General features: G+C 45.0%; 1 protein-coding gene across 3 annotated transcripts in view; it reads right to left on the bottom strand.

Annotated features, from left to right (window-relative positions):
- Positions 1 to 3,729: 3,729 nt before the first annotated feature.
- LOC144942318 (nucleosome assembly protein 1-like 1-B) overlaps positions 3,730 to 18,761 on the bottom strand; it is a 46,056-nt gene continuing 31,024 nt past the window's right edge. For all 3 annotated transcript variants that reach the window (XM_078869103.1, XM_078869104.1, XM_078869102.1), the window contains exons 10-15: positions 13,886 to 14,031; positions 12,208 to 12,227; positions 6,629 to 6,748; positions 6,416 to 6,445; positions 4,932 to 4,988; positions 3,730 to 3,962 (exon numbers count right to left, since the gene is read on the bottom strand). In XM_078869103.1, the coding sequence (XP_078725229.1) occupies positions 4,935 to 4,988; positions 6,416 to 6,445; positions 6,629 to 6,748; positions 12,208 to 12,227; positions 13,886 to 14,031 (370 nt within the window). In that variant the 3' untranslated portion in view covers positions 3,730 to 3,962; positions 4,932 to 4,934. The remainder of the gene's footprint in view (positions 3,963 to 4,931; positions 4,989 to 6,415; positions 6,446 to 6,628; positions 6,749 to 12,207; positions 12,228 to 13,885; positions 14,032 to 18,761) is intronic.

An 18,761-nucleotide genomic window follows, 5' to 3' on the forward strand; every position in this document is an offset into this window, starting at 1 on the left:
ATTGCGAGAAAGACTGGTCTAAGGAACCAAGCATGGGTGGGCAGGCAGAAAGGAAAGATAAATTAGGCGATGGGTCAGATCAAAGGAGAATTATGCAATGTGATTGTTCACAAGGGCCTCACAGGCACAAGCCTTGACTTTTAATTCAAGACACACTTTTAAATCCGTTTTTTTATCTACAAAAAAATGCACAGCAATCACCTGGTCATATACGTTGCCAACACATTTTAATTTTGTTTAAGCCCACATTAATAAAATAAAACATGGACCACTGGAAAAGCAATATATCAAATCAAATGTCTGAATGAAATTAGAAAGTTAACTTCAAAACATTACACCTTTGAGTTGCCTTTTAATTACAATTTCATAAAAAAAAATTTCTCGACAATTAATGAGTCTAATGAACAAGTTTGGATAGGTAGCCTCGTGATGGTAACTTGTAAAGTAAAGCAATAAAGGTAGTTAACAATTTCTCTGAACCTCAAATTAATGTTTTTCCCAATCAATGTCGGAACCTCCATACATCTATCAGACAAAAAGATTCTCCCCGACACTTGCAGCTTCGGTCTAGAGAATGAAATAATATTTCATAGGCGCTCCAAAAGAGGCAGCTATCCATGCCACAGAGAGGGAGGAAGCGCCACTCTTCCTGTAACGAAAGCCTTGTAAATGTAACGGTAAAGTAATGGCAATAACGTCGTGAACAGAAGATGGGGTCTGGATGGCGCCTTGAAAGCTGTCGCCACATGGGAACGGTTTCTGACGGTGCTCATCGGAGAATCTTGCAGCTCCACATTGATATTCCGTCACGAATCGACACGGTAACATTTAACGCGCAACTTAAAACGCGTTAAATTAATGACATGCCATTAAAACAAAACGCAACAAATAGGTAAATATTGCACGTGTCCATTCTTCAAAAAAGCAGAAGCTTGTGAAGGAATTTTAACCCAATAATTGACACGTATCACAAACGCCAAATGGCAGCGATCGAATCTGGTGTGACGAAAGGTCACAAGCCTGATTTAAGTGCCGACAACCTCTTAAGAGTGTGAGATGGCGACAACTTGGGAAGTAGATTAATCATGGCCTATAGGGATGATGATGATACCTCTCGTAGGCTATCACGGGCAGGATTGGAGTGTTCACCGAGAGTGCCGACATTAATTAGAAGAAACATCGACGAAGTTAGACCAATTTTTTTTTCATGCATATATATCTGGCATCCATAAAATGTGGTTGGGAGGGTGGCACAGTGGGTAACACGTGTGCTTCACAGCACGATCGCCCTGGGTTTGATTCTTGACCTGGGTTCGATTCTTGACTTGGGCGCGATTCTGTGTGAATGTGCGTATGTTCTCCCCCTTGACCTGCATGGGTTTCCTCCAGTTGTTTGCGGTTTCTTCCCACAGCTATAGAAATAAAGATGGAAATTGGTACTCTTTGGTTCTTTCAGTAGTCACATAAGTATCAAATAAATCACGTTTCGGGCGCAACACAAGCGTCCGTCATCAGGTGATCAGGTCGTGATTTATTTTATCATATACCGTGACTTTACCGAAAGAACCAAAGAGTATGGATTCCTACAGTCACGAAAGCTTCAAATCAAGATTGAAATTGGTGTCGGACAATACATCCCAATTTAGCGGGACCCTCCAGAAAGAGTATTCTCACTCAGCCTGGCTTTGCTGTGTAAATAAGTAGAATGAGCATTCCTATCACAGCTTGCTTGCAGATGGGTGGGTGGAGTGACGGCTCATGAGACAACTTAGAACACAGCCGACAAGACAGCCTTCCCCAAAAGGCTGCTTCAGCCAACGTGAGGGCACCAAAACCTAGTGCCCCCTCAAAGGTTTTGATGGAATCTCGCCCACGTGTCTGCTTTGCACACGTCCACAGTGGTTGTTGCAATCGTCCATGTCGTGCCCAGTGCCGAGGCAGATGAATCTGGAGGGTGAAGCCCCTGATAAACACGTCCTGGAAAGGCTCGGAGTGCAACCGCATGGTAAAGTGTAACCACAGGCGATAGTCTGGTGATGTGCTCGCCGCCACTAGCTGCTGGAATAACCGACACCCAGAGTGAAACAACCTCTGAATTAAATCTGGACTTAAAGCTTTCGTGACTGAGGGAATTCATATTCTTTGGGTCTTGCGGTAAAGTCACTAAGACAGGTAGATAGGTTATTTTCTTTGAACCTATCTACGTGACTTTACCGAAAGACCCAAAGAATATGAACCTCCAAATTGTCAAACACAAACACGTCAGTGATTTCCTGCTCAAATGCGCAGAGGGCGATGCCCACCTCCACGTAACAGCTCTGGAGCCAGTGATGTAAATTTCAAATTCTTACGGTAAGGACTATTCTGTCCACAGGTCAGCCCGCTGCCGATTTCCCCACAGTGGCACTCATTTTTATCCACCCCAGAAGGATGACTGGGCCGAGTTAACCTCCAACCAGGATGTGAACTCACCACAGTCTTGACTGCGAGCCGCTCGCTCTAACCGCCGGAGTCAACTAAACTGTGCCCGAGAGCTAAAGATGAACTTTGCCTACCTCAGGCGCTGAGGTCACTAAATCAAGGAAAACGATGGGAGCCTTTCAGATAACTCTGCATGCCGCAGTGCAGAGAAACAAATTTGTCATTTCTCTTTGCTGGGTTCCGTGTAGATTATTTTGCTGCTATAAATTTCCACGTGATAAGCCCACTTCATTGAGCTATCATTTGTGGCCAATTCGCTTTGGAAAAAGAAGTTAATAGCTCAGTGAGTTTTATCAGGTAAGAAACAATATAGTTTAGTTTTATACTGGTAGGAACCTCCTAGTTCCACCAGCCCACAGGGGATTATTGTGTCCGTCCGTCGTGCATCCAAAAATGGGAGGGTGGGGCTGGGTGGAGAGGGGAAGGTGGGGAGGGGCTGGGTGGGGAGGGTGGGGCTGGGTGGAGAGGGTGGGAAGGGGCTGGGTGGGGGGTGGGAGGGGTGGGGCTGGGTGGGGAGGGGCTGGTCACCCCGTGGTGCCCTTATAAAACTCAACGTTTAACCAACTCACGCCGGCTTGTGCCCGCCCTCACAGTCTGGCATATTTGCGGAATACACCACGCCGCCGTTGACCCTGGCCATTGACCGAGCAACCCAACGTTCCTACCAGCTCCCTCCACAGGAATGTGTTTGCTATATATTTTTTTGTGATTTGCTCACCTTTCCTATATTGTGCACTCTTATCGTGTTTTTGTATTGTTTGTTGTTGTAACGTTCTGACCGAACCCTACCAGACATCATTGAGAGAGAGCTTTGTAGCTAGTTAGATTCCTCCAGTATATTCTGATTCTGTCTCTCTGCTACATCAATGACTGCCAAGCGACTCAGTGGTAAGGTTCATGTCAAAATGTTTGAGATTCAAAAACGTATGGAGGATTCATGCCAGATTATGCTCATGTGATGGATGTGGAGTGCCAAACATTAAATGCAGGAAAAAAAACCCAGAAACAAAGCACAACTCAAATAAAAATAAACAATTCCTATATTAGGCATGTGATGTTACTGTATTCTCAAAACGGGTTGGAAATGCAGCAGCTGTGACGAATCGACCGATTGAAAACTAAAGTGAACTTTAAACCCATCCCTTGTTCGCATGACCATAAAACTCTCGCCATGAATGGCGCAAATTCGCGTGGAACGGTGAAGACGGAATACGAAACAAAACACAAAAAAATGTGCCATTCGAAATGTCGTGACCTGTAAATGTTTTTATTGTTACAAAGCTTGTTAAGCGAACGTTAAATTAAAACCTAACAATCTTCTTTGGACCTCCACCAATGGAGACAACAATTTCATGTTTCTTGAGTTGTTTTAAATTTTTATATTTTTTTCTTCTTTTTTTAACATTTTTCTTTGTCGCACGATCACAATTTTTTAGTTTATGCTTGTATCTTCCCCCACCCTGCCCCCGGTAAATATTGAGCTGAAACAATAAAAACGCACACCACCACACAAACCGTGTTAACATTTACAACGCTATCGCTCGCATATTGGCGCAAATAAATATCGTTCGGTATTTTCGAATACATCGCACAATCCAAAAGGGTGCATCGCAAGCCTTGTAACTTTGTTTTCTGGGCGAACAAAAGCAGGGGATGCAGCATTTGCAAAAATTATGCGAGTGGTGGCGTGTATAGCGTGGGTATGCCCTGGCATCGCACAATATGCCACGCTAGCGTGGAAGAGGTCTTAACTATAAAAAACGATTTAAAACATATTTACTAGTTAAGGCTCACTGAGCCTTATAGCTCTTTTTCAGATGCGACCTGACCACAAATGATAGCTCAACTAAGTAGCTTATCACGTGCAAATGTATCGCAGTAAAACAATCTATACAAGACAAACGCTTGCTGATTTGAAATGTGGAGGGTAAAACCGGAGCACCCGGAGAAAAATACACTTGACGACAGGGAGACACGCAGACTCCAAATATGAAACAGGCGTCAGGGAAGGGATCGAACCCACGACCTCCTGTATACCAGGCGAGGTACTTAAACATCTCCTAGCCACCGTGGCATCCCCCTTGATTGCAGGGCCCTCCACCAACAGTTGCGTAAGCTAAGAAAAGCAGGGCTGCACCTTTACCCATTTAAAATCCTAAAAACGAGCATTACAGCGACAGCAATAAACAAAGGGAGTCATCAGCACACGAGTGTAGCAATTAGCTCCGCCACAGCTCGCTCCCAAAATAATCGAGCTCATGTCACGCTCAACCACGTCTAATGTATCGCAGCGCAGGGCAAGCGGGCTATATATAGTGCCACTCATTAGCCTGCCAAACGTAACGCCATCACCATTATCACGGGGGCAGCCAGATTCACAGCTCGGCGTGGGCGTGCCGAATCGCTGACACACACACGCGCGCGCGCGAGCGTGCGCCAAAGCGTCTCACGTTTCATTTCTTCTCATCCTCGTCATCGTCTTCATCCCCCTCTTCCTCCTGGCCATCCTGAGACAGAGCACAACTCTGTCAAGGGGGGGTTCTCGCACATTCACGTCAGGGAAAACCGACAATTGCAAAGCGAAGCAAACTTGGCCATACCTTGGGCTTCCCGTACACAGATTGGCAATGGCTAATTTAACATTTTCTCGCACAGGGATACACCAATATAATTTGTGTTGTAAAAAAATATATATCTGTCGTGTAGTTTGATAAAGAGTAAACATACTTCTAGATTTGAAGCTTTCGTGACTGCAAGGAATCATATTCTTAGGTTTTTTCTCGGTAAAGTCACGTAGGTAAAACACCAAAATTAATGAAAATAAAACAAAATAAAAACAAAAATCACGACGTTTCGGAGGCAACACAAGTCTCCGTCATCAGGTGGGACCGTCACAGCCAGATTAGCTGCATCAAGTGAGGCAATGATTCAAGATGTAATCCCTTAAAAGCGAGTTGAGGGGGGAGGAGAGGGAGGGGGGAGCTAATCAGAATATGGTAGCCAATGAATGGAACGTATCGGGAGGGAGGGGGGGCGGGGCCAAAAGGGTGGGCGATGGCGTGGAAGCGATTGTGCGCAAGCGACAAACTACTGCACACGCCAACACAATGGACAGAGAGGGGGAGGGCAGGTCTGATACACATGATAGACAAAAGAACGAAAATGCCCATGTTTATACCAATGCTGGCTGAACAATGAAGAGAGTACTGTTAAAAAATAACAGTACTCTCTTCATTGTTCTAAGAAAATAGTAAAAATACTGGTCAGGGGTTCGTCAAGCACATTATCTATACCTCCAAGGTCGATAACACAAGTAGCACTTCATGGGGAAGTCAACAATAGTTGATACATGGATCGACTTAACCCTGCCATAAGAATTCAGAAGCTCCACCACTGGCACAGGGCTGTAAACAAGAGATGAGCGCCGGCTCAATGCCTCTTTGAGCAAGCAAACACCAGTTTAACACGTAGGCTTTCGCGACCAATATTATTCATGATAAACGTTTTGGATTTAGATCACGTTATTTATAAATGTGTCGTAACCCTCCACCACCCGACACGGCCAATCAGCAAAAAAAGTGTCACATTGACAAAAGACAAAATAGTTCACTGCTTTAGACCACCGGTGTGTTGAAGCGTGAAACCACAACATTTACAATTTTTGAGTACGACGTTTCACTGGTAATTGCATCCAGCATCATTGGGCAATTCGCCAGAATGGTGAATTCTGGCAGTGAACTATGTCTTTTGTCAACGTGACACTTTTTTTGCTGATTGGCCGTGTCGGGTGGTGGAGGGTTACGACACATTTATAAATAACGCGATCCAACCCAAAAACGTTGACTATGAAGCAAACACCAGTCTGCACACAGTGAGAGTCAAGACATCTCTGCATAGCTCTGTCGGTCTCCACGTGTAAGGGCAGTTATCTTACCTCGTCATCTTCTTCCTCCTCCTCTTCATACTGCAAATAATAACGTACAGCAACGAGTCAAACGATGGTCGAATACTGCCACTCGCCGCCTTAAATTACAATTTCAGATGGATGTCGTGCGTAAACAAAAAACATATCGCAAACATGATGATCGTGACAATCATGATGATGATGACGACGAAAGATATATTCGGAGCCAAGGCGCTCGCTCACCTCCTCCTCATCCTCGATGGCCTCTCCCGTGAAATAGAGCACTGCCCTCGGCACCACGCGTTCTCGGAAAAAATGTCCGATCTCGAAATCGGCCGTCAGAATCACCTCCGAGTCCTCGTCCTGAGCGGCGCGGGAAACACAGAGGGAAAAAATGGCTCGGCGAGACATAAGAGTTCACCTTTCAAGTTTATTTTGTTTATCCAGGTGAGAACATAAGATAGACCCGGATATAGTCTCATTTGCAAAGTAACCAGGCACATCAGTCTGCCTGGAGGGGGCAATGCCTGCTATGCACAATTCTATTTGTGTAATGTGCGGGGTAATGTTTTTTTTTATATATACGAACCCCGATACCAGCACACAGCAACCTAATCGGGGATTTTTAACGTCTGCTGTGAAGCTGACGGTGAGCATTTGTATGCACGATGCACCCGCAGTATTAACTGGAGCGGCTACTAGATTTCGAACCGTCAACCCCTGCAAAAAGCGTGCTACCACGAGGCCATGTCCGAGACACGTGCCTGAATTGAGGCAGCAATAGCAGGAACAGACGGGACCCCAAAGGTCGTGAGACCAAACGATTGAGGGATGGCCATGATGCAAAAGTTGACAAGTGCAGTTATTCATCGTTCATCACAAAAGGATTAAAAATTAACCCGTAAAAACTAAGTTTTTCACTATAAATCCTTTATATGCGTGGCATCGGTTTGATTTTATTATTCATTTCTGTTTTTCTTGAGTAAGAGTTTCATTTTTATCACATTGATATTTTAAATTAAATATGAAATTAATTTTTTCCTAAAAAGTGGAAAATTTAGGAAATTTTTTTTCACGAAAATAAATTGTCACGCACAACAAGTCTGTGTGCAAAATGTCAGCTCGATTGGATCACGGAAAGTGGATAAAAAAAACGACCGATAGATTTGCACGGTCGTAAGCGCGCAAGCAAGCAAGCGAACTTAATATAAAGGATTTAAAAAGAAGTGTGTAGAAGTTACTCAGTAGAACATGATATATAAGCAATCCTAAACCTTGTTGGTTTGACAGTCCCCTGCTCAACAGCACTGGTTACTTGACACAATGTGCAGAGGGATCACATGCCCACACTTGTAGAAAACAGAGTAATTCAGGCATATGTTCATATTTTTAATCGGAGTGCTTTGTGTATTGTCACTGTGACGTAGCGTGAACATTTTCCGTGTACAACTGAAATTTCTCCTGCACGGTATCCATGCCACAGCCTGCATCACCCCCCCAACCCCCCCGCTGTGGTTTGTGCCCCAAGGGGTGAGAACCACCGCTCTATATCGTACAGAATTACATTGCATTACTTTACGTAACGTGATGTAACACCCAGCCAAATGACCAATCACACCGGTTGTGTTTTAAGTGAGCTCCGTTTCTGTGTCGGTGTCGCTGCTGCTTTGTCAATGAGTCGAGAAAATATCCTGCGTTTTTTCGCCTTCCGAGATCCATGGGTGCATAAACGCTGTTCGTGAGCTAGCACGGCACATGAGGAGGGTGCGGTGTGGCCAACACCACACGCACGCACAGCTTTGTCGCCACATGACAATGATGGGTACAATATTGTATCTTGTTACTCATTTCAGAAGAACTTGGCAAGGTGTAGACATCATAGCACAGACACCTCACAACTAATTAATGCCTCACGTTTTAGATGAGAAAATACGTGCAAACACACACACACGTGTACATTCGACAATCTGAGCAGATAGTTAGGAATGCAATTCTTCTGGGGAACCAAATGCGTCTTAACATTGCCATCCAATTTCACATCACTTAACCATCTAACATGTGCAACTATTTGGGACAGAGGTCCAAATGCTGCAGGCTTCAATGACAGACCTTTGAAATCCATAAAATAATTTTGCAGTCTCACACGAGAAAACTTGAATGTGGTTCAAGTTTGCAAAGTTATACATCACCGTCAATCGTAAATACCTTTACCTTTGTCCTCAACACTGCCTTAACGACGTGGTAAAGATAACAGCCATTTCCTCTTTGAAACATGTTTTTTATTATTATTTTAACACGACTGCTTCAAGTTTCCCCTGTTGAAAGGCCAGCGTGGCCTTGAGGCATAATGTACATCTCGCCACCATGGCGAAATGTAAACTACCTCGCCTGGTATACAGGAGGTAGTGGGTGTGATCCCGACTCTGATGCCAGTATATTTTGCGTGTCTCTCTCCCCGTGGCCACGTGGACTTTTGTCCGAGTCCTCCAGTTTTTCCCTCCACATTTAGAATCAACATTTGGCTGCTATAAATTTCCATATAAGCGACTTCGTCGTTCTAGCATTTGTGCCCAGGTCACTTCTAAAAAATATCTATAAAGCTCAGTGGGCCTAACCTGGTAAAATAAAAAGTTTAGTTTAGTTTTAGACAGTCATTCGCTAAAACTGCTCGTCCAAAAATTTATTTGGAGGATTGAATTAATGAGCCGGGTATAGTCATAATAAAAATTCCAGCCATTCTCAATCAATGAAGGCCTTCCCAAGTCATGTCGCTCATGAGAGTTGTTTTTACCGTACTTCACCACACTGGGAAATGTTGGGGGGTGAGAAGGCAGAACCCTCCTCCTGATATCGCACGTCAGAGATGTTTGCCATGGCCAGGAATCAACCTCACGTTGCCGGGTGCATAGGGCAGTGGTCTCGCCAATGTATCACCAACCCCCACATCCTTAAATAGTTTTTAAACGCAGGGATCCACCGACCCTCATCTCCCAAGCGTGGGATTACGTGTGCACACCACCACCACGCCCAGTCGCAAATTCTTGCACCGATAAATGACCTTGCAGCGCCGCTAATCTCCCCGTTGAACGTTCCTTTAAGAGCGTTTCCGAAGCGAGCATCTACTGGCATTCCATCAAGCGAAGACGTGTCTGGTCAAAATCCACCCAACAGCAAGCTCGACGACTCGAATTATTATCTGCTCTGCGGCCCGTAAACTTGTCATATTTACAATTCCACCGATTGTTACCAACCATAAATCTGAAAAAGACAGGAGCAGGTTTTTTATATTCATTTTCCAGAATCAGAATCTTTATTTATACTGGATGAATCCGATGGGCTATGAAGCTCTTTTTCACAGATGTCCAGTAGCGTTTATGTAAAATCACAACCACAAGGGCACGAGTTTCTGGAGGGCATTAAAAGACAAAGTGATTTCCTGCTCAAATGAAACAGAGGCGGTGCTCTGCTGTTTACAGCCCAGAGCCGGTGGTGTAAATTCCACATTCCTTTCATGGGGATGAGTCTAACCAGAGGAGAACCACTGGTGACTTCCCCATTGAGCGGCACTTGTTTATCGGCAACACAGGAACAATGGGCTGGGATAAACCCAGAACCAGGATTTTAACTCGCAACGTTATGATTTGCGAGTCGATGGAGGTACAGTCATCCAGGTATTCATTGCAGCGCAAGTATGTACGTTTAAACTTTTTGTCGCACCGTACGTAGCCAATCGCGTTAATTGGAGGTGCGGGGGAAGGGAATCGGAGGTGCAGGGGAAGAAATTGGAGGTGCGGGGGAAGGACAACAAAAATAACCTAAGAGAATGCTACGGCAGTTAAACATTGCGCAGAGCAACAACGTGTTCACGGATTGGTCCCTCTCTCATTGACTGTCAATGCTGCAAAATGTTTTCTTGCCCCACAAAATCTTTAAATACACGGTGAATACCAGATATGTGATCCTTAGCTTAAACACACAGAATATCCATCATCTAACCTAAAAAAAACTTTACCAGATATCGTTACACAGGAAGTTTGCGGTTTCATAACTTTTTAGTGACACTAAAACAGCTATTCTAGAGGTTAATGCCCAACTAAAGAAATTGCGGAAGTCTTCCGCGAGGTTAGCCACCCCTTTTACACTGCTGACAAAACGATGTCTCAAAAATATATTAACCGAACGCACAGCAACAGCAGCGTGTGTGCAGTCATAATTAGCTGTTAATCATCGCAAAACTCAATGTCTAATTTTTACAACCTTAAGCAACATCAGGGCATTCGCATATTTCTACCAACCTCTACTTCAAATAATCCAAGTACAGCTCTGCCATTCAGATTGGTAGCTTTTCTCTGATAGGGTGGTAACATTTATTGCACAACCGAAAGCAGTTAATCTCCGCACGGTGCGAAGTTCTTTCGCGTCGAGCGGATGGCGGTTCACTGGGAGGGCACGCGTTATACTGCAAGGTCACCACTTTACAACTTCTTGGCTTCAACGGAACGTCACGTCGTCAACGGAAACATTTTACAGAAAACCTACTGTGTAGGTTTTTTTGCGCCCAATGTTACGATTCATACGCGATTGTACCCTCGTGCAGCAATGCAGTTCTATTTTTGTAAATGTTTTTTTTTTATTCTGTCTAACTAGTAACCATATTTGGAAATGATGAATGAAACATGGCTCGGAGAGATGGTCATTAACGGAAAGAGACAGAAAAAAACAGAAAAGCGTGCATAGAAGCGTGGAGAAATGCATGATCGGAATTACACTGAGACACAGAAAAAGGAATGCGTGGATTACAGAACATCCGCGTGTTAAAGACGGCATGAAAACTATTAATAACAGTAGGTATACTATAAACTATCTTTTATTTTACCAGTTAATGCCCACTAACCTATATAGCTCTATTTCAGAAGCCACCTGGCCACAAACGATAGCTCAACAAAGTGGCTTGTCGAGAAATTATAGCAGCCAAAAGCTCTAAAACGCATGTTTATTCTAAATGCGGAGGGGAAAACCAGAGGACCTGAAGAATAATCCACACGACCACGGGGAGAGACATGCAAACTCCAAATATACAACAGGCGTCAGGGTCGGGTTCGAACCCACAACCTCCTGTATACCAGTCGACGTAGCAGCAGTGACAATTGACAATGCTCAAGAATAGCAATGGAGTGGCGTTAATTGTGTGTTGACCGACTCTCTGTGTTGCATTACATTACATTTCGATATGTTACTAGGTTATTTAATTTTAGTGTGTCTCTCTCCTAATTTTATTTATTATTTTATCTTTATACGTGACTTTACCGAAAGAACCAATGAATAATTCCTGCAGTCACGAAAGCTCCAAAATTAAGATTGAATGGAACGCGCCCAAATGAACGTCAGAAGACACCAGTGTTTGTGTTGCAGGTGCCAAGTTGATCATTACACCGCAGGACCGAGAGAGATGGTGGCAGCTTGACACCTTTTGCTACAAGTCGATTGATCGTGGCTGCTGCCGATGGCAACGAGTGGCTGTTCTAGTTGCAGGGGTTGGCAACCCGCGGCTTTGGAGCCGAATGCAGCGGGCCTCTTTCAAGGACCGTTTTGTCATGTTATTTATTAAAGACCACCATCTCGTATTCACCACGTGCAAAAAATGCTCTGTTATTTTGTAATAGTGAAAAAAATACTGGCACGCGTGTGTCTCCATAGGGAATTGGCAAGTAAATGCAGTGTATAAAATGTTCAAATTTAATGAAAAATTATCGCCTTGACTTCTAAAAACGAAATATAACCCCCACAATGGAAAACCAAAAAATAGAAAAAAATTAACTTACCAGCTCTTCTCCTTCAGCCACTGTAATGAGAAACAAAAAAAACAACAATAGAAGTTAATATGCATAATACGATTACTACCACCGCCACCATTACAATGGGGCTTTTAGGATTCTTAGCAAATAGCCCACTGAAAATATAAAGACCACAGCCTGTAATAAAACTAGCTCTCAAGTGCAGTGAGCTGATGGTCTCAGCCTGGCCACCAATGACTGCAAAAATAAACATTACATTATATGTATTTCCACACTTAATTTGGATAAAATCAGACTTAAAAATATCAGTGTGACCATCTTGCAATGGACATTAACCTCACGCAAAGTGGTGGGAATGTGCTGCCCCCTACTGTGTGGAACAGAGGCCATTCATCCACGCACCAATCCAGAGAGTGTGTTCTGGGTGAATGATAGTAATGTGTCACACGTGAAATATTGTCTCTCAATTCAGGGTGGGAGAATAGGGCACTGTCTTGGCTAAAAACACTTAGCGGAAGCGGGGACAACTCTCTGGATTCGACTAAATGTTTGGCCGCCTCTGGTCTGCAGCACTCCGTCAATTCAAGTCTGGGCGCCGGTAGCTGTGTACTTTTGTATCAGATCCACCCACCTGCCCACGTTCGCCCACGTGTGTACGGGCGTGTACGTGCCTGTGTGTGTGTGTACGTGCCTGTGTGTGGGTACGTACCTGTGTGTGTACGTGCCTGTGTGTGTGTACGTGACTGTGTGGCACAAGCGTCGTGGTGACGTCACCGCCACTTAGTGGCGAATGGTGGTTGTTGTTGTTGTGTATATGTGTGTATATGCCTGAGATCAACTCAGCCTCAAATAAGTACCCGGTGTTGTATGTAAACATTGCCAATGGGGAGACAAAGGTGCCTGGGCTTGGTGCTGGCCACCCCACCCCCTCTCGTGTGCCGTGCTGGGCTTCATAGATGCCACTCGCTAACAGCACTTGCCTCAACAATCTGTTAAGGCTATATGGCGGGGGAAAGGGGGGGGGCAATCTTGGTTTCTGTACATGTCTGTGTGCGTGTTTGGGCTCGTGTGTATGTTCCCATGTGTGTATGTGCCATGGTGGCGAGATGTTAACTACCTCGCCTGGTATACAGGAGGTCGTGGGTTTGATCCCGACTGACACCTGTATAATTAAAGTTTACATGTGTTCCCCATGGTCGCATGGATTTTCCTCCGGGTCCTCCGGTTTTTCCCTCCACATTTAGAAACGTGCGATTAGAGTATTTGGCTGCTAAAAATTTCCACGTGATAAGCCACTTCGTTGAACTATCATTTTTGTGGCCAGGTCATTTCTGATAACAAGCTATAAAGCTCATTTTATTTGCCCGTGTGCGTGGCGGTGTGTGTGTGGCTGTGTATGTGTGCCCAATTGCCAATGGGGAGCGGTAGTGTAGCGGTTAGCACGCTGCGCTATGAACCTGGCGACCAGGGTTCGATTCCCACTCACGGCTAACACCAGTGACGATTATCTGAAACGGTCCTGGGCCTCCCCTAGGTGCGGTGTGTAAACATCGCCACTGGGGAGACAAAGGCGGTCGGGCGTGGTGCTGGCCACCTACCCCCTCGTTCGTTTACCGTTCCGGCCTTCATAGGTGCTCGCTAACAACACTTGCCCCTACAGTCTGTTAAGGCTATACAGGGGATCTTTGTCTTTGTGTGCCCATACCTTGCGGGGGGTTAAAGAAGTTGAAGAAGGAGTCGTTGGGCACAGTCTTGGTGAGCGTGCGCACCGTGCCACGGCCCTTGTGCTTCTGCTTCTTCTTGATCACCTTCACCGTCACGTCCTTGCCCTTCTTCCAGTCGATCTGGGACCTGGCGACAGACCCGCGCAAAGGTGGCACATCGTGAGCGCGAGCGGTCTGCGGGGCTCAAGTGCGCAACAGTTGTTATTTGACACCATTATCAAATACCATGCGCAGATGGCAGCATGTCGAACCTCACCAAAAGGAAGTATGAATGGCACATGCACTGGACGGTGACGGCATATTTTCACAGACGATCGATGCATTTGTATAACGAAATGCAGCGCCGTAATCATATACAGCAGTTGCATCGATCATTGGTGGACCTAGTACTGCAATGTTTTTGGCCGAGTCGACCTACGGGCGGTCCCAACCAGTTTCAGATCACAATTGCCGATGATGTGCAGGCGAAGAATCTCATGCAGCTGCCTGGTTTGAAAAATAATATGCAAACCCCTACATCTCCGATTTATGTAAAAACAAAGTCACAATGGTGCGACTAACACCATGCCCTTCCTCCCCAGCATTTAAGCCCGAGTTGACTTCGGGAATAACCCAAAACAGGTGAAGAAACCACTTGCCTCTGGTGTCATCAACAGCTTCAGGGATTTGAAACAGTGTGCCAATCACATGCATTAACACACACACACCAAAATGCAAGAATTGTAATCCACCTTTGCTTGGGATTTCATTTTAAATACAAGCAGCCCGTACGTAATTTGGACTCGCATGTCCTTTGCTCAATGAGTGGTCGCTGGATGGCCCTTCATCCAGCAGTGGATAGATCTTGGCTAACGATGAAAATTTTGATGGATCGTGTAGCCAACGCTTCACTCTTTGGGCATCTGGTGAAAAGGCGTGTCTAGACACGGATAGGCAGCCGTATCCTAATGCAGTCTAAGCGTACGTTGACACCTTCGCTAAAAAAATACCACCCACACATCTATCTATGTCACTTTACAGCCACGCTTTGCAGATAAGGACCATTTGTTTTGCAAAGCTCTTATCACCTCTTGTTATCACCGGATTCCAATTGAGGTAAGCAACGCGGGGACATCTCTGGAGGGCTCGGAGACCCAGGCAGCCGAGGGTGGTGCGCGTTGCTATTCAGCGGAGCAATGCGGATGATTATGTGCCACGACTGCTTAGATCTATCCCTCTGCGCCATCATCCGACTACCCCACCACTACTTTCACCTCGTGTACTATAAGCGCATAGCTGACCTCTGGATGGTGCATGCTAAAAAAAAACACACCCACGCGTGCACACACGTTGCAGCTGGTATTGGCCCAACATCCCATTGCTGAAACTGTTCCTGCAAATTGCTCAATTGGGATCACACGCAGCAGCGTCATCCCCGACTGTGAAAACTTGGCCGGACCCTCCTGAAAATGAGCCTTGAGATTCGGTGAGCCTCTACTGCATAACAATAATTAATAACAACATGTCCAACCCTCAAACAACCAACAACAACCACAAGACAACTTAGATTAAGGCCATCTCTGTACTACAACAAATAAACATGGCTAAACCAATACACTTTTCGAAATCACCAAAATAAAGCCATGAAAGCAATGAAACAGTGATCATAGGAACTATAACAACGAGCCGTGCATGATAGGTCGCCATCCAAGCCATATCCACAAGGCTCAACCCTGCTTTGCTACCGAGACCTCAGGAGCGCATTCACAGGCAATTCGGTCACAGGCCTCAATAGTAGATGCAGGCCAAAAAAACCCCACCAAACATCGATTACCTTGTGGAAATGCACAAATTATATGCTTCCTGAGCTGTCAAGCCAAAGTTGGCAGTTTCGCAAGAGAAAAAAATACTTTTAAATCACCATCAGATGACCCATCATTTTTGTATAGTGCCATTGGTATAATTACATATTAAAACCTAGAGGAGCAATGTAAAAGTGACTTCATAAGAGTGATAACATGCCTCATGAAGATTTAAACTCCTAACGGAAAACCCACAATGCAGATAGATACGCATTTACAAGAGCAAACATGTTATCTGGGTTATAAGACATTCCGGAGAGTAAGATTACACCACAAACGTGTGTCCAGCATCAATAAAGTTATACACATTTGACCACACACGCAAACGACTTTCAGATTATAAGACACACCAATTCCCCCCCCACCCCCTAAACCTCTGATTTATATTATAATCCATAGCACACGCTATTTGTTTTGTGGCATGCACCTTGTTTTAACAAATAGACCCATTACAAACCTTTATGAAAGGCTGATGATTAATAATAATGATACAAGTTTAAGCCTGCAAAGGCTGCTCATGCACATCTCTATTTGCACTACTGGATTCCTGCAGAAGCAATCGATCTGTGCCGACAGTCTGCTGCCAAAACACAAATCTCCACTTCTAGGATGTGTCTACTGATCGTCCGCTGACAGCTGGCTTCCCAATGCTCTCAGCCCTTGAGCGTTCCTCGCAACACCTGCGCTCAAAAAAGAAGTGAATGCCGAATATGAATCGTCCTGTCACAAAAACTTCCCCGACTGTTTCTGCACCGTCCCGTTTGACTGCCACTCAAGAAGACGGACTTCAGAACGTACGAACGGAAGGAGCCCATTTCCACCATCCCGAAATTTCTGAGAGCTCGGTCAGCTCAAGCGTTTCGCTACGGCTTCTGTAATAAGTAACCACGGTTGAAGAATGTATGTAGAATGTATTTCGCACCGTACATAGCCAATCGTGCTAATCGGAGGCGCGGGGGAAGGACAAAAATTACATTTAGAAGCACGACCGATTTAAAATGCATGCAACAAGTGTGCTTAACCTGTTTCGTGAGTACACGTGTATGAAATCTACGTCTGAAATTGTACAACTACCCCCGAGGTAATTTAATGCTCACGCAAAAGCACCCCCCAACCCCTGCCCACCCCCTCCCTAAAGTTTTCGCTCTGGCGCACGCGATCCATTCAACGTCGCTTAAATCGCAGTGCAATGCACACGGCGACCAAAACTATTGTTAGCACCCGGGAACAATAGATGCGGCACACACCCACCAGGACCCTAGCGTGCAACACAATGCGCTCACCGTGGGCCGAATTTAACTGGGCACAACAATTCCGATTCCCCTTATTTATTTCAATTCTTCGCTGGCTCGCTCGCATGCTTGCTTTTTTTTGGTCTTTTCTTTCCTATGTGCTTTCGGCCGAGAGGCTTAAAAGCGTGTGTCCCCTCCAAAAATTGTGTCGATGTCACGCTTGCGTTAAAACGTCGGGGTTGCAAAATGTGTTTTCACCGCGATGAAGTCTCCCGCACAAAAAAAATTGCAGATTCAGTTGGTAAAAGTCAACCCAGGTGGGATTACTTTTTGGCCAACTCTTGCTAATAATGTCATCAAAGCTTTGGCACCAGAAATGCCACATGACCGTCATCCGAAACGTTTCCAGGTCCTACCGCAAGTTCTTTGGCACAACGCGCAACGTGCCGCCCCACGTTCTGGCGAGCTTCTTCTCAAAAATAATTTAAATTCCATCTATTAAGTTCCTGAAGAAGCTCCCACGCACATGGAGCAAAACATCATGCCAAATAAAACAGGTATAAATTGAAAACATGTAGCCAAGCTGTACAGCAAAACTGCAAAAACCTACACAGACGACTTTCATTAACTAGCGGTGTACGAGAGGAAAACACTTGGTAGGCTAATGTGTTCGGCTATGGTAGCTAGACGTAAGGAAAAGGGAGGAGTCAGGATGTTTTGCCTTTAAAAGAGTAGAAAATCCACATTCTTATGGGGAAGGGACCAGTGACTATTACAGGACAATCATTGCTCATATCGCATGCAAGGAGAAACCCATTGGATTGGCAGTGCAGCAATTAACTTCTGACCAAGATTTTAACTCGACTTTTAAACTGAAAGACAAGTGGTCTAACCACAGTACCACCCAGATAATTATAGGAAAACAATTCTTGAATAATAATAATAAAAAATCCATTGCCACCCCCACAAAGTTATTTTTTTATTATTATCAGGACATTTTTGGCATGCCCACACCTTTAAGCTTAAGTATTGCAAGCGTAAGATAACATCTAATATATGGATTGGATCATTCATATTGCTCTTGTTTAATTCATGAAAGAAAAGCCCTTCCCCAAAGTTGGGGTATTTTAAAATCACAACATATGTTTCATTTGTATAAACCGCCAGCATCCATTATGGGTTTCGGTTACATGGCAGCATTCTTCATAATGGTAGCGAGTAAGTACACCACTGTCAAAGTAGTCCAATTGGGGAGGCAGTCATGTGGTATAGTGCTGTGGACAAACCGCATGGTACCCTTGACCTGGTTGGGGGAGGTGTGGGGGGGTTCAGATCACGCTACACGCGATAGCTTTTATACGATGTAAGGCGAAGTTCACAAAAACCATCTGGTGCCAACCACCCCCTAAAACAATGGAGCACACTCAATCCAAACCTGCACGGGCCCAAGCGAGATGCGGTCACCACCTTCTTTGGTGGCCGCAACACAAAGAAGGGCTGAAATGCAACGGCGTTGACTGACCCGGACCAATGTGAAAACCACATCGTAAACCGCCGCCAACTTCGTCAATTCAATGAACACACACAGCAGCGATTCATTCAGGCTTACCTATGGCTGTCGTGTGGCTTTCAAACTTGGATATCAATCTTTGAGTTGCTATTCATTAAACCAGTGGTTTCCAACCTCAGAGGGACCCCGTGAACCAGTCAACCCCTCACACTGTTTTCGCGGACCCACCATGCGGCAATAAAATATTTTCTAAATTAAAAGTACCCCAAGTGCA

The sequence above is a fragment of the Lampetra fluviatilis genome, chromosome 27, assembly GCF_964198595.1.
Source record: "Lampetra fluviatilis chromosome 27, kcLamFluv1.1, whole genome shotgun sequence".
Taxonomy (NCBI): Eukaryota; Metazoa; Chordata; class Hyperoartia; order Petromyzontiformes; family Petromyzontidae; genus Lampetra; species Lampetra fluviatilis.